This window comes from Camelus bactrianus, chromosome 11 (assembly GCF_048773025.1).
Source record: "Camelus bactrianus isolate YW-2024 breed Bactrian camel chromosome 11, ASM4877302v1, whole genome shotgun sequence".
NCBI classification, from domain to species: Eukaryota; Metazoa; Chordata; class Mammalia; order Artiodactyla; family Camelidae; genus Camelus; species Camelus bactrianus.
In genome coordinates this window covers 44,412,723-44,437,438 of record NC_133549.1, presented here as the reverse complement: position 1 = coordinate 44,437,438, position 24,716 = coordinate 44,412,723, and the positions used below count along the sequence as shown (strand labels likewise).

General features: G+C 42.8%; 1 protein-coding gene across 1 annotated transcript in view; it reads right to left on the bottom strand.

Moving 5' to 3' along the window:
* PIK3AP1 (phosphoinositide-3-kinase adaptor protein 1) overlaps window positions 1-24,335 on the bottom strand; it is a 104,975-nt gene extending 80,640 nt beyond the window's left edge. The window contains exons 1-2 of the mRNA XM_074373835.1: window positions 24,166-24,335; window positions 15,465-15,881 (exon numbers count right to left, since the gene is read on the bottom strand). Coding sequence (XP_074229936.1) covers window positions 15,465-15,881; window positions 24,166-24,178 — 430 coding nt within the window. The 5' untranslated portion in view covers window positions 24,179-24,335. The remainder of the gene's footprint in view (window positions 1-15,464; window positions 15,882-24,165) is intronic.
* Between the last annotated feature and the right edge of the window lie 381 nt (window positions 24,336-24,716).

The window sequence follows — 24,716 nt, the reverse complement described above, 5'->3', positions numbered from 1 at the left end:
TTGCGGGTATACGTAGGCTTCGTACGGAGGACAAAAAGTTTCTGCTGTTAACAACAACAACAACAACAACAACAACAACAACAACAAATCTAAGAAATACTCCAATAAAATTGCAAACGTCAGCAGGGGCCAGATGGTAGAGAGCTTTGTACTTTACCCAGGAGGCTGGACTTTTCCCTGTGGTCAGTGGTTCCCATTTAGGTTTTAGGTAAATCGTTCTGGCAGTTTGGTGGAAGAAGGGCTGGAGACATATGAGATGGAACTAAGAAGATCAAAGACAGCTGTCTATGAGTTCAGTTAAAAAGCAAGCTGCAAAATATAATGCATACAGTATCTACTTTATAAAAAAGTCCATATGTGTATATGTTATAAAGTCACAATAAGGATCAATTAATTGAAAAAAATGAAGTTACAGAATAATATGTATACAGTGATTCTATTTATAGAGAAAAAAATGTCTGTGTATTTTATAAATTAATAAAGATGGCTTAGAAAGACACACCAAACTGTCTATGGTAGTTAGTTTTACAGAAGAGAATGAGGATTTGGGGAAGCAGACAAATATTTTCACTTTTTCCTCTACAGATTTCTAATGGTTAGAAAAAATTTTTACAACAAACATGTATTAACCTTACAATTTTTGAGATTTCTAAAACTTAAAAAAGTTTGCCATAAAATAAACGATCTAGTTTCTGTGACAAGAAATGATCAGGATTTAAAACCAATAGTCATGGGGATAAAAATCCCAAACAAACCCAGCAGACAGATGCTGATCAAGAGATCAAGACATGAGCATGCGCCTGGGGAAGGAGGTGGGAACGGGGGGCCATGTGTTTCCAGTCATCTTCTCAGTTATATTTCCTGACAGCCCTGTGAGGTGGGCATTTTCATCTCATTTTACAGATAACAAAGTGGAGTCTCAGAGAATCTTGCCTCAAGACCCAGAAGTGGTTACCAAAGCTGGGACTAGAACCCTGGCCCTCCTGACTCCAAATCTTAGACTTCACTGCCTCAGCCAACTAATTCCCCTTCCTATCCAGGGCCCTCTTAACTGCCTTTTCCACACTGAGGTTCTGATGCAACGCAGCAGTAGGGAACTAGGGAGCTACTTCTGACAACACAGGGTGGGACATGGGAGACAGGCAAGGCTGAAACATGCTCCCAACCCCACTGTTGGGTAGCAAGTCCTAGATGTTGAAATAGGCCATTACCAGACAAATGCCCACATGCCAGCTTAGCTCATGAGGATTCTTGACAGAGGGCCTATGATTTCTACAGAATCTATAATGCCACTGCAGCATGTAACATAGCACCAAATCCTCACTAAATGCACTGAGTGGGTGTTTCACAAATATATATTAATGAGAGGGCAGCAAGATCACCTGAAGCTAAGATGAATCTCCATTTGATTCCTTATTTAGACCATGAGTGTTCTGAAAGCATTTTTTTTTTCTCAACAATTCAGGATGTAGGCAGTCAGCGCACATTTGTGACAGATAATGACTATGACCCTACTGAGAGAGTAATTTAAGTCACTCTGTCATAAAGCTGCTTCAGCTGCAAAGTAACTATAATATCTGTGCTCCAAGACTTCAGTCAAATACCCAGTCAACCCTATAGCATTTACTAAGATTTCTGTGTGCCCGCACCATGCTGGGCACAGGGGACAACCCCATAGGTTGTTAATACATGGGCCCTACTCCTAAGGGATTTACACTCAAGCTGGGGAACCCAACTGAAATTCGGGAAACAATGAGATAAATGAGTGTGGCCCGTGAATGTCCTGCAAATGACTTCTGCAGGAGTCCAGTCGGAGGAGGAACTATGGATACTAGAATCTAAAGAACAAGGACAGAGGCAGAGGGGTAAAAGATAGAGACAAAAAATAGGTCCTCCCCCAGCCTCTTACGAGTGTAGTGGCACACGCTCCACAGAAGCACCCATAGCTCTCACATTATTCACCCTCCAGCATGGTGTGGCTGCTTGGCCAGAACCATATAATGACCTGAGCACCCCCAGTTAAGTTTATGTGCACATTTAGGAACAAACAACCCTACCCACCCCCAAGATGCCTTGGCATTTCCCCTGTATATTCAATAGGCAACACTGGGTCTCTGCGTCTTCGGCCAACCATCATTCCCCACCTGCACTGGAGATGAGGCCTTGCACAAACACACTGCTTGAGATCTCCACGGAACATACCACTGACAGTAAAGGGGGGTTGGTGATAAGAATCAAAGGGCAAGACTAAGATGTCAGAGGAACTTAGCACTTGATGATATCTCAATAAAATACTCGCATGAGCCCAAGGAAATTGACAATAATATTTCATCAGAAAATCTGTTGTAGCGTAGGTTCCATTTTTCATTTAAGAAGGATCTATAGACGTTTAGCTCTACACCCAACTGACACTGGGGAAAAGACTACCTTAAAAACCAGGGCCCCCTTCCTACTGCTGCTTTTCGGCGTAGGCCCATATCACCTCTCCCCTGAAGTACACAAGAGCCTCCTGCCCAGACTCTGGCCTCCAGCCCCGCCCACACAGCCACCAGACTGAACTTCCTGAAAATCAGTCCCGTTCATGTCAGACCCAATTTTCAGCCTTTCAAGGTTTCCCCATGGCTTTCAGAACAAAGTCTAAGCTGTTTAGAGAAATATGAGGCTTTTCAGGATCTTGTGTCCCCTCAAGCCTTCCCTAGAAAGACCTAGACCAGTGGTTCTAAAACTTAAATGTCCATCAAAATCCTACTGGTACTTGTAAAAATACATATATACATTCCCAGCCTATTCCACGCAGATATTCTAGTTCCTTAGGTAATTGGTAGGGCCCAGAATATGAATATTTACCAAAAACTGTGGGGTTCAAATATACAGGAAACATGAATATTTACAAAAACATGGTGTTCAAAACATTTGCTTCTGTATCAAAACCAAAAATATATGGTTCTGATGCAGGTATTCTGAGGATTATACTTTGAGATCACCTGACAGAGACATTGTAAAACTGGGACTGTAAACAAATAGTTTCTGAGAAGCCATTGAATGTAATGGTTAAGTCTAGGGGCTTGGGAGCAAATTTGAAGTTCCCATGTGCCATTGGGAAAGTAACAATGTTTCTGTGCCTCTGCAAAATGGAGATAACAGGTTGAGTCAATGAGACAATACTGTAAAATGGTCAGCACAGCATTTAGCTCTGTACACGTTGTACAGCTGGGGGAAGCTGTAGGAAAACAGTGAAAAGCAACACAGTCCACGTTTTTAATTAGTGTCCCTGGGTTGCCAGGAATTTAAGGGATTCCTTCTCCAGCATCATTGGCAGATGTTTTGATAAACATCTTTATCCTGGGGTTTTGGGGTGACCACACGCTCAGTATGAATTAGCGCGGTAGCACAATTGCTCTAAGATACAGTCTTTAGCCTGAAGGCTTCCAAAGACGGCTTCGGGCCATGCCTCCTGACACAGCCTGCTCCATTGTTAAGCCACCTCAAGTGTTGACATTCTTCCTTAAATATAATAGAATTCTGCTTGTGGGTTACCACCGCCCATGAATCCTAACCCTCCCTTTGAAGCATCAACAAAAAAATACCATTCTTATTTCCACGTAACAGTCCTTCAAATGTTTGATGGTATTTTTCATGTCTCTCCTTGGTGTTTTCTTCTATAGGAAGGTAATAAATATAGTGAATGAAACTCTGAGGTCAGTGTTAGAGGCATGGGCTTTTGTCTCTAATCAGCTGGGTATCCTTGGGCAAGTCATTTGATAGCTGAGTCTCTGAGTCTCAGTTTCACTAGCCATGAATTCTATAATTCTGTGATTAACACCCCCCCCCCCATTCTTTCCTCTATTCCTCAGGCACAGGCATATTGCCAGATCCCTCATGGTGGCAGTTGTCTTTGCGTTGCTTGACAAGAACAGAATATCAGACCTCCTTTGGGAAAATTCTCCATCCCTCCACTCTCACCAAGTGGTTTAGTGGAAGTTGCCAATTCTTTTTAGAAATCCCACACCTCAGGCCATCAACATGGGCCGTCAAAAGACCTCCAATCCCCTCGCCCTAGAGTTAGGCACCAGACCCAAGTGCAGCTAGCTAAACTCTACCCTGGGATTTTAAAATTTTGGACCAGAGAGAAGAAGCATTAATTCCTCTCTGGAGCTGGAACTGGAAGGAGTGAGATGTGATAGTTCCTGGAGGCTACAATTCTCCTTTTTGGAGATGACTCACCAGAGAATGATGCCAATTTGCAGAGAGACACAGAAGAGACAACCCTGTGGAGTTCAAATCCTTGGTTCCACATTATCTCTGAGAACCATCTGCACTCCTGCTCTTTGCATAGTTTGGTTAATTCCTTTTTGGCCCAGGTTGGGGGTTCTCTCTCCAAACAAGTCCAGAGTAATACACTCACCTCTCTAAGCAGGCCTCAAAAAGAGACAACTCAGGTTTATCTGCCTCCCCATCCTCCCAACCTAATTTTCCACTCCCCAACCTTCTGCCAATAGTTACCCCAGATGAGTAGCTATAGTCTGTGTATAACACAAGAAGAGCCATCACTTCTTCCAGTCTGGCTATTGTTCAGAAGAGCAGCTCAAGACTGCATCTTAGAGCAGTGGTACCACCTTGCTGATTCATGTTGAGCATGTGGTCACCTGAAACCCCCAGCTCTTTTTCATATAAACCATGGAAGCTAGGACTCTCCCTTTGTCATGTTACAATACTATAGTTCAGTTTGTTTTGTTTGGGTGGAGTAGGGCATGGGGGATGAGATTTGAGAACTAATTGCAAATAAACACCTAGCCAGCCTTGTTAAATGTTATATGTTGGATTGGGGCCGGTCTTCCTATCAAGATTAATATGGAAATGCTCTATAATCACAGAAAGACCTTCTCTAGCAACAAACCAAGGCTTTGGGAGATGATATTCAGAAAGTTCTAGAAAATAAAAAGGGGAATCTGTTTCAGAATCAGAAACAGGTTGACTCCACTTGGGATGTTAAATGCTATATCCTGCAAAAGAATTGTTTTCCCACATTTTAATGCTCAAAAAAAAAAAAAAAAAAGTCAACAGCTAACACTAATATTCTTCTGATAGTTTTGATGAATGTCTATCTTACTGCAAGCTTTAACTATAGCCACAGCTTCAAACATCAACTGTATATGTAAAAAGAAACTTATTTTAGTCCAGTTTAAAAGTAGAGCATTTTCATTTCATCATCAACCTCCCCTCTATTTCCTGTGTTATCAGATGTTAGAGAGAGCCAGCAATCTGTTTGTGAAACTAGCAACTGGGCCAACGAAATATGCACGTTCAACCAGCATTCTTTTAAATAAAAGGCTAGCATGAGTCTGCGCTTGTAAGAGTGATAAGGAAGATACATACATGCAGAAGGCAAAAACCCAGAAAAAAAAAAAAAGTACCAAGGAATTCCCAAAACTACTAAGCCAATTCTAGAGGTCTCCTCTGAACTCTTCAGATTTCTTCAGTTTAATGCTCTCCTTCAAAAGGACACACCCAGTTTAATCTCTGCTATTGATGACCCACGTGCACCCCATGGAGCTAACAACTCAAATTGCTAACTGGCTTCTACAGCGGCATACTTGATTCTTCTGTGGGACAGGTTGTCATATCTGGTACATTGTTAAGTATGGACAGAGCAAAAGAGATGCACTCTGTAGACCTTGTCTTGCTCTGAATCAATTTAAAGAGTTTCTGTTTGGACACATCCAGACTATGTGACCACAAGACAAACCTGCTCCATAGAAACAGCAGATGATCCAAATGGCACAGCAGCACAGGCTCCCTAAGAAGGATGTTCATGGGAAGCATATCTTTTCCTCCAACTGGGATATTCAAAATGGGCTCAAGAGTAAGGAAAATGGACAACAGTCCATGGATGTACCCACCCATCCAGGCATCCCTACATCCACCATTTACTGGGCACCTGTCACGTACAAAACACAGTCAGTGGAGACCAGCATTTTCTTTAAAAACTTAAACACAGTGAGAATAAAATAGTCTCCAAATGGTTTTTCCTCCAACAGAAAAGGCAATTTTATTAAGTATTGATTTTGTTCATTTTTCTGTGTCTTGGAAAACTGACTGCTGTTTAAGTCCAAATTTTACCAAACTGACTAAATTGGAAGTTTTCTGACCAGAAGTCCATATGACAAGCCTACCATGCTTTCAATAATTTCTCGAATGGGCAGATAAAGAGTCATTTACAGCATTAATCACCCTATTTCCTCAGCCATCTCAGACATGCTCTCAGTCATGTGAATGGTGGTGGAAACTGAATTGAAAAGCTGTCAAAACATCCTGCAAAAATAGGGAAATTAACAGACCCATTCTGTCATGCATATTTGCCCCCATTTCCCCTGTCCCCATTATCTTCCTGTGAACCCACATTAATAAATCTACACATAGACCATAATAAACAGTCTATGTAAAATGTTAAATACATGCATTCTTTCATTCCCACACAGATAATGGCATATTGTTATGTTCTCCTAAGACTGAACTTGGACTAATGTCCATAAACAGAAAGCTATTATTATATCATTTAAGGTTCTGTTTAAAATTCTGTTGTGAAGGATAACTTGTTTGCTGAAATAATACACTATACCTTGATGAGATCTTGAAAACTATCAGACTGGGAACCAGCAATGAAATGTAAGATATGTGAAATCATACATGGTTGCAGTCATGGAATTTCATGGCTGTAAAGGTGAGATGTCAAGTTGTGCACCTCTCAGCATTTTAGAGAGGACAAGAACAGTTTTAGGGTGGCCAGGTCACTTGCCCAAAGTGGCACAACTGGTTAGTGTCAGAGTCCGTGAAAAATACACCCACATTCTCTTACTTCTTGTCATAAAGATTGTAGAAACCCAAGAAGACATCAATCTAAATTCGACAAGAGTCAAATTCCATTTGACAAGAGTAAAAATATGACTCAATGATAAATAGCTGTTATCTCTTTTCAGGCATAGCTCACAATGAGTGAGTGATGGTGCAGACATTACAGCAATAATGCGGCCCAATAAAAAGTCACTTCCTCTTACCCAGAAGATCAATCAAATGAAACTGAGAAGAAGGCCAAGGAGTTTGCACAAAGGAATTTAACCTGAAGCTCAACCTACTTGGATTAGCTAGGTGTAAGCCCAACTCCTTCCTCTAGACCCATAAAATCCCCATGACTCCATCAGTTTTCTCTTTTAAAATCCCTGAGAGTAAAAATTAACATAATAGAAAAATTAAAACACTAGAGAAATGTGTAAAACAAAAAGTTCAAAATGTCCTCCTTCTACCCAAAGGCAACCACTATCAAGAACTTCTTGTGTATCCTTTTAGGAAAAAATTTAAGAAATCAGAATAAAAAATATATATAAACACCAGCATAAATATAAATATATATATATATATTCTATTAAAATTTAGGTAGGTAGGTAGATAGATAGACAGACACAAGCACCCCAGTTTGATTCTGTCTTCACATAGGTTGCCAGGAACTAGTTCAGATGATAAGCTGATCACTTCAAGGATAGAAATCTCATTAATCAAGCCTAATTTTGTTTTAACTGATGCTGTACCTCTGGAGCCTGGGAACATAGCTAAACAGGTGATATGATACAGAAAGGGGCAAAGAAGGGGAGGAATGAGGAAGAAAAGTAAGAAAGTGGAGATCAGTGAGGGAGGGAAAGAAAAAGATGAAGAGATGTTCCCCACAGACCAGCACCAGCAGATGTATATTCAAACCTTCCTGAATGACTGACTGAATAAATGAAAGAATGAATCAAGAAACCAGGACAGGCATCTTTTTATCACACATGACATTTAATATTTTAAAACATTAACAGATATGGCCCCAATTCTCTGAGAAATAAGCATCCTTCTTGATCTACACTGTCCAATATGGTAGCCACTGGCCACATGTGGCTATTGAACATTTAAAATGTGTGCTCTAAGTGTAAATTACATAGCAGATTTCAAAGATTTAGTATGAGAAAAAGGATATAAAATATGTCATTAACAAGTTTATATTGATAATATGTTGATATAAGAATATTTTAGACATATTAAGTTAAGTAAACCAGATTATTAAAATTAATTCACCTGTTTCGTTTTACTTTTTTTTTTTTTTTTTTTACTGCGGCTACTAGAAAACTTTAAAATTCACATGTGGCTCAGAAACATGTTCTAGATAGAACTGGTCTCGAATATAGACACCATTATAGCAGTGACTAGATCTGTCTTCCCTGCTCTATCCCAGCACCCAGCATAAGGCCTCGAGAATAATACATGCCCAATAAACATGCAGATGGACACCTCGCTGTGGCAGTAACCTGGCCTTGGACCACAAGACAGGAGGCTCTGCCCTGATCCCGGCTCTAACGGGAAAGCAGTTGTGCGACCTTGGGCAAGTCACTGAACCTGTCCAGGCCTTGTTGTCCTCATCTTTAAAATGGAGATGATAATAATGATGCCTGGCCTTACAAGAAAATTGCATGGACCAAATGAGATCGTGTTTATAAACTGACTTTGAAGGGGTGAAACAGATGTCAGGTCCCCCCTAAGTTCTAGTATTCTCCTCTAGCAATAGTCCCAGGAGAAGTGAGATGCAGAACTATGGAAACAACCGGGTAAGAAACTAACCGATAAAATTCCTGAATCTGATATTTCCATTCCAGCTCGTGTTAGAAAATTTAGACAAAGACAGGTGCGAACTTGAGATTCTCACACTAGTGGAAACTTCAGCATTCATCACTCCCTGTTCACTGCATCTCACCAACCACAGTTGACAAGGTTATTTGCAGATATTTTCCTCGAGGGACCACAGAAAGTCTAACAACTGGAAGCAGAAAGCCGTCTCTGGGCAGCTGACGAAGCAGCAAGGTGGCCAATTCCATTACACCACCTGGGCTCACAGCTTTGTGGGAAATTCATGATCCCAGGGGCTCTGAGGCCTCCGGGGAAAAGTTCAGAGGACACAAATCTATCACGGGCATTAGTCCTCGTTAACTGTTTCAGCCGTAGCGAGGAGAGGGAACGTATCTTATTCTACAAGGCAGACAGGGCATCTGGCAAGGGAAATCTAAAGGACCCTTGGACAAGCTGTAGCTTTTTTGTGACACCGGGATGGATTTCACCATCCCAGCTGGGCATCTGCTTCCCTATATCAAAGATTGTTTCAAAAAGGAAGACTGTATGAAGAAAGCATTCTTCTGCAAGAGGCATTTAAGGAGGAGCCTGACACATGGACTAACCCACAACAGAGAAAGAGAAGACCCAACAACCTACAGCCACAAGGCAGGTGGACAACAGAACAAAAACAGTCGATTTCAAGAGGCCCAAGGTCAGAGTCTCCCCTCAGTCTCTGCAAGGCACAGTAGCCCCAGAAGCCATCAACAACTTACCATCAGTGAGGCCACCACACCAAGGAGAGCGAGGAGGGCGCAGTGACTTCCCCTCTGCTGGGGAGGTCTGACTCTCTTCCCCTCCCTAAGGGCAGCTGCCTGTGACGTGGAAGTGAGCCATGCCATGGCCAAGCTCAGAGCCCCTGGGAATACTGCCCCGTGACCTGCCCTGTGATAGCCCACAGGGCCTGAGCTGCTGCCAGCTCCTCCAGCCGGAAAACCAAGGGACAAAGCAGCAGGCATGGAGCAGAGCCTCTAGAACATGGCTGCACAGGCGAACTCACTGCAGAGGCTTTTTGAAACTCATATCCCTGAGACCAACCCCTGAGATTCTGGTTCAGTAGGTCTGGGGAAGGGCCAAGGCACCTGCATTTTAAACAAAGTGCAGGGGCAATGCCAATACCCAGCCTGACTTGGGAACCTGTGGTCCAGAGAACTCAGGGAAGCTCCATTGTCTTTAATCCTTTCTCTATCACAAGCTTTCTTTATGTTTCTTGTCTCCACATGGAAGAAGAGGGTTGGAGTGGAAGGAAGGAGGCTTAGAGGTAAGCAAGGCAAAGCAGAGAATGAGTCTGAAGGCCCTACGTTCCAATGTGAGCTGCTCCCAGTCCTTGTGCAAGTCATTTAACATCTCTGAACCTCAGTTTTCTCATCTGTGGAATGGCGGTAAAACCATCTACCCACTCAGGGTTGTAGGGGAAATAAACGCCCATAAAGTGCCCAGTGCATTGCACATAGTAACTGTCATGAGCATTCACCTTAGTATTAGCTCTTTCCTTGAGGGGAAGGAGGGGCGCAGGGCAGTTCTCCATATGACTACCTTTGCAAGAGAAACTGCAAATGCTAACAACTGACTTAGGCATAAAGGGAAAGAAAAATAAATAAACTGCAACAACAAGAAAACCACAGTAAGGGGCCATGGATTCAGTTTACATGGGAAGGGCACACAGATGCAGAGTAGGCTTGCAGCACCATCTCTGGGAGATCTACAGAGATCTGGCCGGGAGGAAATCAATAGAGTCACAAAGATTTGGGCACAGAGCTGGGTGAAGATTTATTACAACATTATCTTTTCTTAATTGGAAGTAACTTATAGGTATTTTTTGTTTCCTTTTTTCAAACATTATGATGAACATATATTACAGTTGATCTCTGAACAACATGGATTTAACTGTGCTGACAAGTCACATGCAGATTTTTTTCAATAAAAATGATCAACTACATGGTCTGCAGTTGGTTAAATTCATGAATGTGGAACCGTGGATACCGAGGGCAGTGTAGGACTTGAGCATCCTCAGATTTGGTGTCCTGTGTGAGTCCTGGAACCAATCTCCCAGAAATACCGAAGGACGACTTGAAGATTTTTGCCTGCCCAGGTTGGAGCAGGGGGAGTTCACACCCTTAACCCACATGTTGTTCAAGGGTCAACTGTATTTTACTTTAGGAAAAAAATGTTCCTTTTCAAATCTGGGGAAAGATTTTAGAATCCTTTTGATGAGCTTAAAGCATTTTTAAATAACCCCAATTGTTTTCCTTTTAAACTCCAGTTTTAACGCTCCGATTAGAACATTAATATCAACAAAGGAAGGCTAGATGTGGGGAATTTTTCCCATGTGAACAAAGGCCAAATACATTATGATTGTGGGTACTACCAATACTTCTGAGGCAAAAAGGGCATGAAGAAGGATAGGGGAGGCAAAAAGTAAACGCGTATAAAGAAGCAGACAAGATCTTCAATGTAATACTGATAATACTAGAATTGGCTTCAGTGGTCCCATCCCCCTCAACGCACACAAACATACACACACATGTGTGCACACACAAAATTATGAGAACTTTTGAAATAAAACTCAGTGTTACCCACAAAGTCCCCTCCCACACAGACTAACATAATCTATTTTTGTATTCCAGTGAGATTTGCAGCAAAGAATAGAGCTCCAGTAAAAAGAGGAAATAATTTCTGTGCTGTACCTGGGTTTTTCTTACTTCCTTGTTTTAAAATAATCACCTAACAAGTCCAAACAATTTAGAACAATAGTGCAGTCTTCTATGGACAGGGTATATATCCCTGTAGACATTTTGGAACTAAACTGAATCAGTTAAAAGGTTCTGGGTAATTTGCCATCTACTTAGAAAACTTAGCATGATATATTAGCAGTGCTGCGGGGCTGGAAGAAACTTTCCAAATCATCTAGTCCAACCCCATGATTTTACAGATGAAGATCTTGGGAAATAAACTGGCTGCTCCAACAAACTGAAGACTCTAATTAAAACATCTCAATTTTAAGGTGGCTGACAACTTTGGAGAGAGGAGATGGGAAATAAAATAAAACCTCCAAAACATTTTTTAGTAAAATAGTAATTATGATCAAGGAGCCTATTAAATGAAGAAGCAGTGAGGGTCATGATTGAAGTATCCCCTCCACCACTCCAATGTCAGGACCACTTACATCTGGAAAACTGAGAGGTAGAAAGCTGTCAGAACTAACACATTGAATGTGTGGGTTGGGGACCAAGAAGAGAACTCAGGAGCTCTACCCTGAAGTCGACTGGCCTAAGCACCAAATACTGGCCTAATTTTATACATAAACTGATAGGAGTCAGGAGTCACCCTCATGTGATGGTGCCTACGTTTCCTGGAAAGTAGAGATTTGAGAAAATGGTCCATGGATAACAGAGGTACATGAACACTGACCTGACAAAGGGTGGTTTAGACCTTAGCTCACTCCTCAGTGGACCCCTGACCAGCAGCATCAGCATCTTCTGGTTGCTTGTTACAAATGCAGAGTCTTGGGTGCCATCCAGACCAATGGCGTCAGAATCTGCATACTGACAAGAACCCCAGGTCCCCCCGCCCATATTAAAGTTTGAGAAGCACTTATTTAGATGACATGGCAGCAAGAGAGGGTGTAATTTACCACCTGTAACCACATCTAATCCAAGTTTCTGGAATAATTATCTGTTACCATCTCTACTCTCTAAAGCTTTTGATCTTTAAGCCCTAAAATTTTTAATTTTAAATGGTCTAAAATTTAGCCTAAATTTTAAATGGTCGCAGTGAATATCTTATTAAATAGTAATGTTTTTTCACAAAATATCTTAAAGTTAACAAAAACATATATAAATAATCTGAGCGCTTTACTATTTTCAAGGATTACATAGATTATTAATTGAGGTCTTTTTTCTGCTATTTTCTGCTGGAGTCATAGTAGAAACATGACCAATATTTCGTCATTTGGGAGTTAGAAACCCCAGGTAGACCTGGTGAAGGAGGAAGACTGAATTCAGAGTAGAAGTGTGTTCCTAGTGAAAAAAGGGAAACTTCATGTAAGGGACTTTTATGATCAAAAGGCTGTGGAAGGTCACATAGTCCAACCATGGTTCCAAAGCTGAATTCCTTTTACGCCACACATGCAGTCTCTGCTTGCACACTTCCAATGATGTGGAAATCACTGCCTCTAAAGGCCACCCATCCCATCTTTGCAGACTCTAATTGTTAGAAAGATGTCCTGAAATTTGTCTCCTTGTAGCTTTCAATAGCCCTTCAATCAATAACCCCACAGTTATCGTCCCTACCATTAGTTTATCCCTGATATCAATTTTCTATCACATTGCCCAATGGAATTTTTTTTTTTAACAGAGAAAGTCAAAGAAACAAGTTTCATGTAATTATTTCTGGTGGGACTGGGGCAGTTCGTAGTAGTGGGGTACGTGAAAATTTAATTTTTTGCTATTACTTTGAAGTGCTTTAGGAAAACCTCATGTGTACAAGAGGGATATTAAGATGAATTATCACAAGTTATGGAGACTATAACTAAGGACATAATCATACTAGAAATGGAGTGTAGGGGTAACACTGTCCTTAAACATTGTTTCAGCCCTAAGCTTCCTGGGAGTCAAAGAAGGTATGAAATAGGGCAAGAAGGTAGGGCTTCAAAAATGTTTGAGACTCTCTGGCCTAGGGAAGTCATAGGTTTTCAGCTCTGGAAAGTGTCTTAGGTCAAGTCTAATTCCACCTCTTTTAAAGAAGGAAACTGAAACCCAAAGAGGCTACGTCATTTGTCCAATCTTGGGCATCCAGTTAGCAGCAGAGCCAGGCAGTGGAGTGTCACTACCTGTTTTTGCTACAACGCCAGACTTTGAGTCTTGGGTTTGTTAAGAAAGCTTGTTCAGTACAAAAATCAGAGCTATAGCACCACATTACTGGCTGACCAAGGGCGGATGCCAATGGACTCCACAAAAGCAAACCCAAGCTATCCTGGCACACAGAGACCTCAAATCCCCAAGTTCACAAGTCTAATACCTGATAAGAAAGTTATACTGGAGACATAAGCCATCCTTCCTCCTTCTCTCCTTCCTATAATTCCATTTGTCCCTACATATCCATTGATTCTGAACTGCAAAGATTTTCCACTAAGCAGCTTATTTTAATCTCTCATTAAAATAGTCTCTTTCTGATGAAAGGTTATTTGCTCTCAGAACAGAAACACCACTGTGAAACACTTCATTCCTTGTGAAACACTTGTCACTAAAGGCTCACAGCATACTGAGCCAGAGCCATCAGTGAAAAGTTAAATAAGCATTCAGTTTATCTAGGCGTCTAAACATTGGAGGCATCCAAACAATATTCAAAGAGTCCCTTTCACCATCTATTTTTAAAAATAACACCACTGCAGTATTTTAAAGAACAATCTGTTCTTTAAAACATACAGCATGAGATGCCAGGACAGTGACAATACACCCACAGGCTCTGCATGATTGATGGTGGGTCTCAATGGCCTGCCCAGGTCCACCAACCATAATGGACCAGTGCAGTGGCAGAAGCTCATCCTCAGAAACAACCAGTTGTGTCTCACTTCTCTGTAAGTTTCAGCAGATCACAACTCCCTCAAAGCAGTGAACTGCAGTCATGCAAATATGAATTATGTGCTTTTTCCATCCTTGTGTCTTTGAAGTAAAGATAAGCAAACTCTGGAAAAATTATTAATCCAGGTCCCAGGCATTTCAGGTGAGACATCGTTTATGCTCACACTAGTCATTTATATCACAAAATGATGTGGGATCCTACTCTGTCAGGTGACCTGGTCATATTTATTGGCTTAGAGCAGCCCATTCCTGGGATAAAAGCATCCAGAAAGCTATATTAGTTTTTTAAGGTCGTTAAGAATCTGTCAATTCTTGATTCAGTTCATTAAATGAGACAGGGGTGGATGAGCCAAATTAATACTCAAGTCACACCAGGGATAATTGAGCATAGTTATATCTCCCCATAATTTTCCAGGTTTCTTTGCTGGCATCAAGTATATAAGATCACAAAGGGAGAGAGAATAGAAGATAAACACATAGCCTGCTCATAGCCCACGGTAAGGCAAAAATAGAAAACAAAAAGAGGAAGAAAAGCAGTGACAGGCATCCATCCCGGAGCACATCTTCCGTTACTGTTAATCAGAGCGTTGGTCACACTTCCTGGGGCCACTGAAGTCATTACCTCGGCAGAGAGGATCGGAATTTTCCCACTTTAAAAAGAGAAACAGAGCAAAAGAAAGAAAGTAGGCTGACAGGAAATAGAGAAGGGAGGTGTCTCTCGATAAACACATTATCCAAAAGTGACACTTTTTCAACAAAAATCTTAAGGTTATCTGATGATAAAATGGAAGTGGCTTTGCAAGCAGGAAGGTTGGCAGTCATGTTCCTCACACCCCCACCAAACTAAGTCTCAGCCTCCCAGCCCCACAGCCCTCTAGGCTGGAGCCCATGTCCTGTGTCTTCTAAAGTATACAAAATCCTAGAAAGAGGGGTTTTGTCCTAGCACAAAACCCAAGGGTAAGTGTCATCTTCCTTTTCTATGGTCCAGGAGACCTACCCCATCCTTATTCCATTCCAGGAATAGGCTGCTCTAAACCAGTAAATATCATGGGGCTCTTAGCATAGTGAGGTCCAGGTTCAGTCTGTAATAGGAATGATTAGTGTTAATGCAACGTCTCACCTGCAATGCCTGGGGCCTGGATGGGTCATTTTTCCAGGGCTGTGTATCTGTACTTCAGGGGAGACCCTTACCTTCAGAAATGGCCTTCTTCACAGCTGCTACGTAAGTCTCAGGTTCATCCTCACAGGTGAGCTCCTGCCAGTGTGCCCAGTCTGGAAAGAAGTCCAGGAACTCCTCGCTGTCCTGTACCCCACAGAGCAGCCGCACTATGCGGTGTGGTGGATGGAAGGCCCTCTGCAGCAGGGGCAGTAGGGCCGGCTGGCAGAAGCACTGCACCAGCTCTGCAGACAGCAGCACCACAATGCAGCGTGTGCTAAGAAAGAAGCTCAGGTCCTCGGCCGAGAAGGAGGTCTTGGGGCCCAGCCTGTAAGTCAGCGTCTTCTGGCTATGGACCTGCCGACTGGACAGGAAAAGGTCTTGGAGGTACTGGCACCATTCCTCAGCATCCAGGCTGTAAACGATGAGGATGTCACATCCTCCGAGCACACCTGAGCAACAAGGAGGCATGGAAGCATGTTAACACACCTACTCCCACTAGGGCTTCCCATGATCTGCACCCAGATGGGGAGCCTGGCACCACAATCCTTCACAGTCTGCCTCCAGCACACCTGTCTAACTTCTTTCCCACTTTTGGGTTGTGTTCCAACCATTCTAGACTCCCTGCCTTTGCCCAAACATACCATGCCATTTCAAATCTTTGCATAAGCTATCGCTTCTGCTGGCATACTCCCCACCCCACAGCTGATGCAGCACGGGATGATGATGAAGATGATGATGATGACAGCAACTGCAAGCACTTACTGTCTTCCAGATGCTCATCCAAGCTCATTGCCTGCTGATTTTATCATCAAAGCAACTTTCTAAGGTAGGTACTATTATTAGTCTGATTTTAAAGATGAAAAAATTGAGGTGTGACAGTTTAAGTAACTTTCCCAAGAACCACAGTGGCACAATCAAATTTCAACTCAGGCAATTTGATCCCAGAACCTAGCTCTTTCCCAAATACAGTGATTACAAGCACGGGTCTGGAATCAGGCAGCCAGAGTTAGTACCTTGGCTCTCAGAAGTATTCACTGTGCAACCTCAGGCAAGCTGCTTACATTTTCTAAACCTCATTTACTCATCTGTAAATAGAAATACATTGGCAATATTTATCAGTGTTTTATGAGAATTAAATTAACTATTTCATGTAAAGTGCTAAGCATAGTGCTTGGCATGTAGCAAACCCTAAAAAATTGGTAGCTAGTGTCATTATCCTCACACTAATATAAACAATGCACCACAGTTCAGTTAACATGTTGACCTGCACAATACCATTTATAAGCACACATGGTCTGTGACATAGGCTTTCTTCTTCCTCTAATAAAGCACAAATGCCAGAAAAAGAGTCCAAAGCCTCAGAGAAATGTTAAGTTAAAGATGTCTTTTGGGGATCACCTGGCCCAAACTCCTCATTTACAGATAAAAGAAACACTTCATCTGGGAAGATAAAGGGACTTGCTTAAATTCACACTCAGCGAATGAGTTTCAGAGCCAAGGCTGAAACTCAGGTTGTCCCCTGGTTTCCTATCCAGTCCTCTTACCAATCCACCTGCTGCCTCCCTGTCAAGAATCTGATGAGCAATAACTCTTTTTTTTTTTAACATTTTTAAATTGATTTATAATCATTTTACAATGTTGTGTCAAAATCCAGTGTAGAGCACAATTTTTCAGTTATACATGAACATATATATATTCATTGTCACATTTCTTTCTCTGTGAGCTACCATAAGATCTTGTGTATATTTCCCTGTGCTATACAGTATAATCTTGTTTATCTATTCTACAATTTTGAAATCCCGTCTATTCCTTCCCACCCTCCGCCCCCTTGGCAACCACAAGTTTGTATTCTATGTCTATGAGTTTATTTGTTTTGTATTTATGCTTTGTTTTGTTTTTGTTTTTGTTTTTGTTTAGATTCCAAATATGAGCGATCTCATATGGTATTTTTCTTTCTCTTTCTGGCTTACTTCACTTAGAATGACATTCTTCAGGAGCACCCATGTTGCTGCAAGTGGTGTTATGTTGTCAATTTTATGGCTGAATAGTATTCCATTGTATAAATATACCACCTCTTCTTTATCCAGTCATCCATTAATGGACATTTAGGCTGTTTCCATGTCTTGGCTATTGTAAATAGTGCTGTTATGAACATTGGGGTGCAGGTGTCATCCTAAAGTAGGGTTCCTTCTGGATATAAGCCCAGGAGCGGGATTCCTGGGTCATATGGTAAGTCTATTCCTAGTCTTTTGAGGAATCTCCATACTGTTTTCCACAGTGGCTGCACCAAACTGCATTCCCACCAGCAGTGCAGGAGAATTCCCTGAGGTTCTCCACAGCCTCTCCAGCATTTGTCATTTGTGGACTTTTGAATGATGGCCATTCTGACTGGTGTGAGGTGACTGATAAGCAATAACTCTTATCTCCCCATTATCAAAGTTCAAAGAAGCTTGGCTCTTAACATAACTGTTACCACTGTTGTGGGTCCTCTTCTTCCACTAATTCAATAAATTATTCTAAGGGATTTGGAAGGGGTGGGTGCAGAGGAGTATCCATGCATCTACAAATGCAGTAGGGATCCTTCCTCCCACTTAGAGAAGGAAGCTGGGAATTTTGTGAAACAGGAATCATCTAAGTTATGGATTGTCACAACTAAATGCCATCCCTGCACCACACTTAACTGAATAGTTCCTAGCAAAAAAGTCAGAGGCAGGACTAGGGCAAGTCCTGAGGCTCTAAGCTCTGAAAATATCATGGAAAGTAAAGGTAAAAACAGTGACATAAATGTAAGCCCAACACAGTTTTAAATCCTCCAGGATGGTAGTAGCAAACCTTTTAAAATAGTAAAACAAAAATTTGGAGCTTCTCTCTTTTTGGAGTCCCTAATCCAGGGCTAATATAAAACCCACTACGCTACCAGTAGGAGCCAGTTGATCAGCCTATGAGTACTTCTAAAGGGGAAGTGTGCAAATTTTAAAAGAAGGCAATCAGGGACTAGAAAAAGTGTCAGCAATTTTGAAGAACCATGAACATTTGTAGCTCTGCAGAGAACTCAATTCCGAGCATAGTCTGTTTCCTCAATTGGGAATAAAACAGTCCTTTTATAGGAATGCTTACTCTGGTCTCAAAGCTTAAGCAGATCAAGGACAAAATTTAAATGTACTAGTGTTGCATTCTTCCATAAAATAAAATCTTTGCTGATTGTATCTTTTTTTTTTTTCTGTGTAGTATACTTCTTTGTAGCTCAATGGAAAAATAATTTCAGGACTACAGAAGGAATAAAATTGGCATAGCTATACATAACTCACACAGAGAAAAGCAAAGTTAAGGTATCAGAATATAGTCACATTCTTTGTGCTTCTCTTTCCTACGTGGCTGGTTTATACTCAGAGGCAAAAGTTCTTCTAAAAGTAAAGGGTTATTGCATATGAATGTACATAAGCATGGTCCATCAGGTTGGCAATGTACAAGACTTTACGTTTCATTACAATATTAAGGACGCAAATTCAGTGATCCTGTGCTCAGGATTTAGTTAAAAGTGCAAAAATAAGACACTGTAGCCACATAGCACACCCCCTCCCCAACACACAGAGACAAATATACTAGTAAATATCATGTCAACAGTTTGTGCAAATGAATTAGAGGGAGAATAAGATCTCAGGAAAGGCTGGCGGTGGTCCCATACATTAGTGATGAAGAAGCCATGGTATGGTTTCATAGGGTTGACAAGTGACAGCAAAGTGAAGAAGAGGATTTCCAGGAGCACCCTTAAACGTACTTAAGAAGTACCCTTAGGAAGACAGCTTGGGTCTTGGAGCACTGATTGACTTAGTGGGAAAGCAGCAACATTACATTGCCTGACCATGTGGCCATAGGAATCTATGCCACTTTTCTAAGGAGACAGTCACCCAAAAGCAAAACATTTTTAAGAAGACAACTCTGGGGCCACTGAAGGAGAGAATACCTGATTCACCCTGGATCCTGCCTCAGCACTTCCTGCACCTCTGTTAACAACACAGCGCAATACGTGCTGCTCATTAAAGACCTCTAGTCAGCAAGGAAAGTTTAAATGTTAATAATAGGGGAACTGGGTATGCAATATACATAAAAATTCTCTGCACTATCATCCCAGTTTTTCTTTAAATCTAAAATTTTTACAATAAAAACTTTAAAATACAATTAAAATAAAAAGTGCTTAAGGAGTTAGACTCTTTTAAATGGAAAACCCATTTAAAATGTCTCACTCCTGAGGTTCCAGTGTTAAATTCAACCCTTCTTTGAGCAAAAGTATAGGCAGACCTCAGAGAAATTGCAGGTTCAGTTTCAAATCACCACAATAAAGCAAATATTGCAATAAAGCAAGTCACATGACTTCTTGGGTTTCCCTGTGCATATAAAAGTTATATTTACACTATACTGTAGTCTATTATCTATGTGATAGCATTATGTCTAAAAAAACTGTACATATCTTAATTAAAAACACTATTGCTAAAAAAATGCTAACCACCACCTCAGTCTTCAATCAGTTGGAACCCTTTTGCAATAGTAACATTAAAGGTACACTGACCACAGATCACCATAACAAATATAATAATAATGAAAAAGTCTGAAATATTCGAGATACCAAAATGTGACACAAAAACACAAAGTGACCAAATGCTGTCGTAAAAATGGCACCAACAGACTTGCTCAATGCAAGGTTGCCTCAAACCTTCAATTCGTAAAAAACACAGTATCTGCAAAGCGCAATAGAGCCAAATGCAATAAACGAGGTATGCCTGTACTTGAGAAGGAAGTGGTTAGTACTAACCCAGACTAGTTAATATCACAACCTACTTGGTCACCAACTCGTGGTGTGACTTCAGACCAAGATACTCTATCTAAGCAAATTTTGCCTCAATATAAGTGAGGACAACAAAATCTATCACCTTCCTGAATTTTGCTCTGCTACTGAAACTGAAAGCTGGGGAAATTGTAAAAAAAAAAAAAAAAAAAAAAAATCCAAAGTGGAAGTTAAAGTCCTTCCACAATGTGCTGGTTAATAAACACAGGACTAAACGCTTTGTCAGGGACTCACTCTTGCCTGTGGGAACACTATTTCTTCAAGGAGAATTCCCTTCCTTTAACCATAAGTCACTTCTTCACATGTGCCAAATCAATCCTCCCATTTTTGTTTAGTTTGCTTATTTAGAGAAATGAAATACATGAATCAACGAGGAGTTCATAAATCCTAGACAGAAATAAGGAAGAGTCTTTGTCCTGTTGGAGCTCAAAGACCAGGTTTGGCTATAGAAGGAGAAAGGAAGAGTTAACAGTAGAGGCAGGGGCTGGCTGGTGGCAACAGGGAGTGATGGTGATGGTAAGAAACATGGTGACCAAAAGAAAGGCTCCTTTGAAAGATTCAGAGACCACCTGAGAAGAGAACAGAGAAGTGCTTGGGAGCTTCTCAAACTACCCAGTCCAGACCATTTCTTTAGTCTGTAAGTGACTCTGGCACCCCACTCATCTGTCCTGGAGCCCTGAGTTGAATCTGAACACCATATTGAAGAGGCATGTAAGATACAGAAGGTGATCAGGAGAGGGAGAGATCTGGAAACCATTCATGTGAGGCACTTCCAGACTGTAAAGGTTTCAAGTTTAGAGACTTGGCAGGAATAATGAGAGACTTCAAGGATCAGATGGAAGTTAAGATGACAAAAAATTAAAGTTCCCTTCAAGCCCTTCTGTACTGTAAGTCCGGGGATGGTAGAAGGATTTAGAGATAAGAGAAGCCTTGGCAAAAGGGAGCAGAAAAAGGTATGAGAGCTTTCTTCAAACACCTGGAGGCTGATACATGGAGGAAAGGATTCTAGTTTTCACTCAACCAGGCTTGGGCACTTGGGAAAGTCATTTATGGCTTCTCCCTCCTCTCTCTCATATATAAATACAAGAGATACCCTCAGGAGCCCAGAGAACATTCCAGGATAGGCTGATTGCATCTCATTTTATCTTGCTTCCCAAGTTCTTCCAAAAACAGGGAGCCAAGATTCTCCTTGATTTCAACAAGCAAATCTGCCTTTCAAAAAATAAAAGACTAATGCTTACCCTTTAGTGGAAGGGAATTTAAGAAGATCTCACAATTTGGCCATAAGAAGGAAGTACTGATGTGTGCGACAGTCTGGATGAACCTTGAAAACATTGTGCTATGTGAGAGAAGTCAGTCATAAAAGACTACATAGTATGTGATCCCATTTATATAAAAAAGTCCAGAGTAGGAAAACCTATAGAAACAGAAAGTAAAACTCAGGGCTAGGGAGAAGGTGGGAACAAGGTGTTGATGACTAAACGTATGGAGTTTTCTTTGTGAGGTGATGAAAATGTTCTAAAATTAACTGTGGTGATGGCTGCACATATCTGTGAAGACACCAAAAACCATTGACTTGTATGTACATTTTAATGGGCAAATTGTATGGTATGTGAAATATACCTCAGTAAAGCTACTTATAGGAAGATGAAGGAGGAGGGAGAGGAGGAGGAGGGAGAGGAGGAGGGGGGAGGCAGAGGCAAAGGAAAACGGAAAAGAAGAGGAAGGCCACATGGAAGATTGGCCCAGATGACTCCAGAGCCTACAGCATTTTGGCAAGAGACACTCTAATCGTTCTCACCACTGTGACCTGCCACCATGGGACCTGGTACTTCTGGACCTCAGGGAACCCCAGGGACCCCAGAGGCCTAACTCCCACTTGCAGCACCTGGAGTGGTGTCTCACCGCAGAGGATGCTGATAGCAAAAAGGTTTGAAGCTCTAACTATTACAGACGTCTGCGGAAGCCACGACACTGCCCGTAAATAGCCACAGGTTTGGCCACTGGGCTTGAGTCCCCATCTGAACAGGAGCACACCGTTCTATCCCCTTTGGCCACACCCAGGGGAGCCATGCACACAGGACATCGGACAAGGGTGGTTTTCTCTGCCTCCTCTGTCCAAAGTTTGCTGTTTCCTGGACTTAACAGCCCAGAGCCTATTCCCAGCAATGGAAGGAGGTGGGAGCTTCACTGCCCTTATCTCCCACTTCTCCCCAATCACCCACCTACTCTGGCCACTCTGGCCTGCTCCCTGCTCACATACACCCATTTATTTTTCCTCTGCCTAGAGCACTCTTCCCCGACATGCCGTCTTCCCCACGCTCCTTCAGGTCTTTGCTCAAATGTCCCTTTCTCCATGAGGCCTACCCTGGCTGCCTTCTTTAAAATTATAACCCCAACCCCTTTTACCCATGGCATTTACTGTATCATGTACTTTCCTCGTGAAAGGTATTGCCTGCTCCACAAGCTCCATAGAGTCACGGCTTACGTCTGTTTTCTTTCCTGAACATACACCTGACACCTAGAACAGTGCCTGCAATAAACACTGGCCGAATGAATTGAGTCCCTCTAGATAACTCCGCACTGGGTCCCCCTAGATAACTCTGCACTGGCTTTCGAATGGAATGTGTGGACTGTGAACTTACTATTACCTTATTCACAGTACAGCTTCCTCTAACCTCCAGAGCCCAGCTAGAGAGCCAGGAGGCTAAGGTTAGCTACATTCCCACTCCCTTTAAATAATGAGCCTGTATCACCAAATTAACAGAACTGTTGGCCTTTTCTTCCAAAGCACCATTAGAAGGCTACACCTCAGGGGGTCTGGGGAGGGCTAGCTCTTCATTCTAGCATCTGCCTGCATTCTCTCCAAGAACAGCACCTTCTCCCAGCCAACTAGATCTTGCTTTTCAAGAGGCTTTTACATCCTGTTTTCACATGTTATCTCTATGAAACATATAAGATCGACTGGGAAAGTACAAGTAAACCTATTTGTAAACATGGTAACTCTCATCTTCTTGTCTGGTAATTCCCTGTTTACTTATTGCTTGCCTCACAGACTATAAACTCCTTGAGAGCTGAGACTAGGTGTGCCCTGGTCACCACCGAGGTCATATTTAGGTGAACAATCTCCATTAAAATATATAGTTAATTCTCATTAGTTGTCTCTATTCTCATCATCATCATCGTGTTTGTCTCGGATCTCGTGAGTGAGTGAGTGAGTGACTTGCCAAGTGTATACGCCCATGAACCAGAAGAGAATGCAAAGCTAATTAGAAAAGAATCTTGGCTCTTTAGATGGCACACCCAGTCGCCTCCAGCTCTCACCGATCCCTAAAGTTCTGCAAAGAACATAGGAAAAGTAAAGCTAAAGGAATGGTTTTCCTAGAGTCCCTCGAAAATTCTAGACGAAAAACAAAGCGCAGGAGGGTAGAGGAAGCGGGTTTAGGAAGGTGGCCCACGGGCCCATCCTCAACCTCGGACCGTCTGAGCGCCCCCTATCGGCCAGATGGGGCTCGAAGAGGAGCGATTCACCCGCGGAGACAAGTCGGCTCTCCACCTTCGTTAAACTTGACTCGGTTCACAGAGTTAGTAGAACAGGGAGAACGACCCTCAGAAGCTCCAAGGGCCAGTGCTGGAAGGAGAAAAGGAGACTCAGAAGACGGAGGACAGGGAGGGCCAGGCAGGAGCTAAAGAGAATCGCGCAAAAGGCTGGGAAGGGGAACTTGGGAAAGTTGAGTGAAAAGTTTGCGACAAGGAATAGAGAAAAGAACAGAAAGAACACAGATCCCTGGCCGAGGAAGCATCCGGAATTGAGAGAGGGACAGTGCTCGGCGGGCGAGAGGGCGCGCGGAGGGGAGGCGGAGGAGAGGGACCGGCCCCGGCTTACGCACCTGAGGCTGCCATGCCGCCGGCCGCAGTCCTCCGTGCCCGGCTGGGTGTGCTGGGCCCGGGGCCGGAGCCGCCCGGCCGCGACCCTGGGCGCGGGGCGGGAGGGACGCCGGCTCCGCGCTGCACCAGCCGCCGCTCTGGCGCTTCCTCTCGACGGGCAGCGAGGACTCGCCGCGAGGGCGTGTCCACAGGGCCCGCCCCGCCGGCAGGGTTCGGCCCGTGGCACCTGCACCGAAGTCGTTGGGGAGGGGAAGTGAGAACCCCCGGGCCGGCCGCCGGTCAGCTCCCCGCGTGGCCCCGCGACCCCAACCCTCTACATCGCTCACTCGGTGTAGAAAGGAGGCAGGGGGCTTCGCGCCGCCTGCGCCACACTCTCCGTGAAACCAACAGGATGGGCCACCGAAAGACAGCCCGAGGTGGAGGGGGTGTTGAGAGGGAAAGGATGAGCTGTCCGGCCTCTGTGACCTGGGGCGGAGGCTGAATAGGAGTGCAGCTGGCCAAGCCATTTCTCCATTCCCTTGGGCTTTCTCCCTGAGCTGCTGCCCCAGCAGGA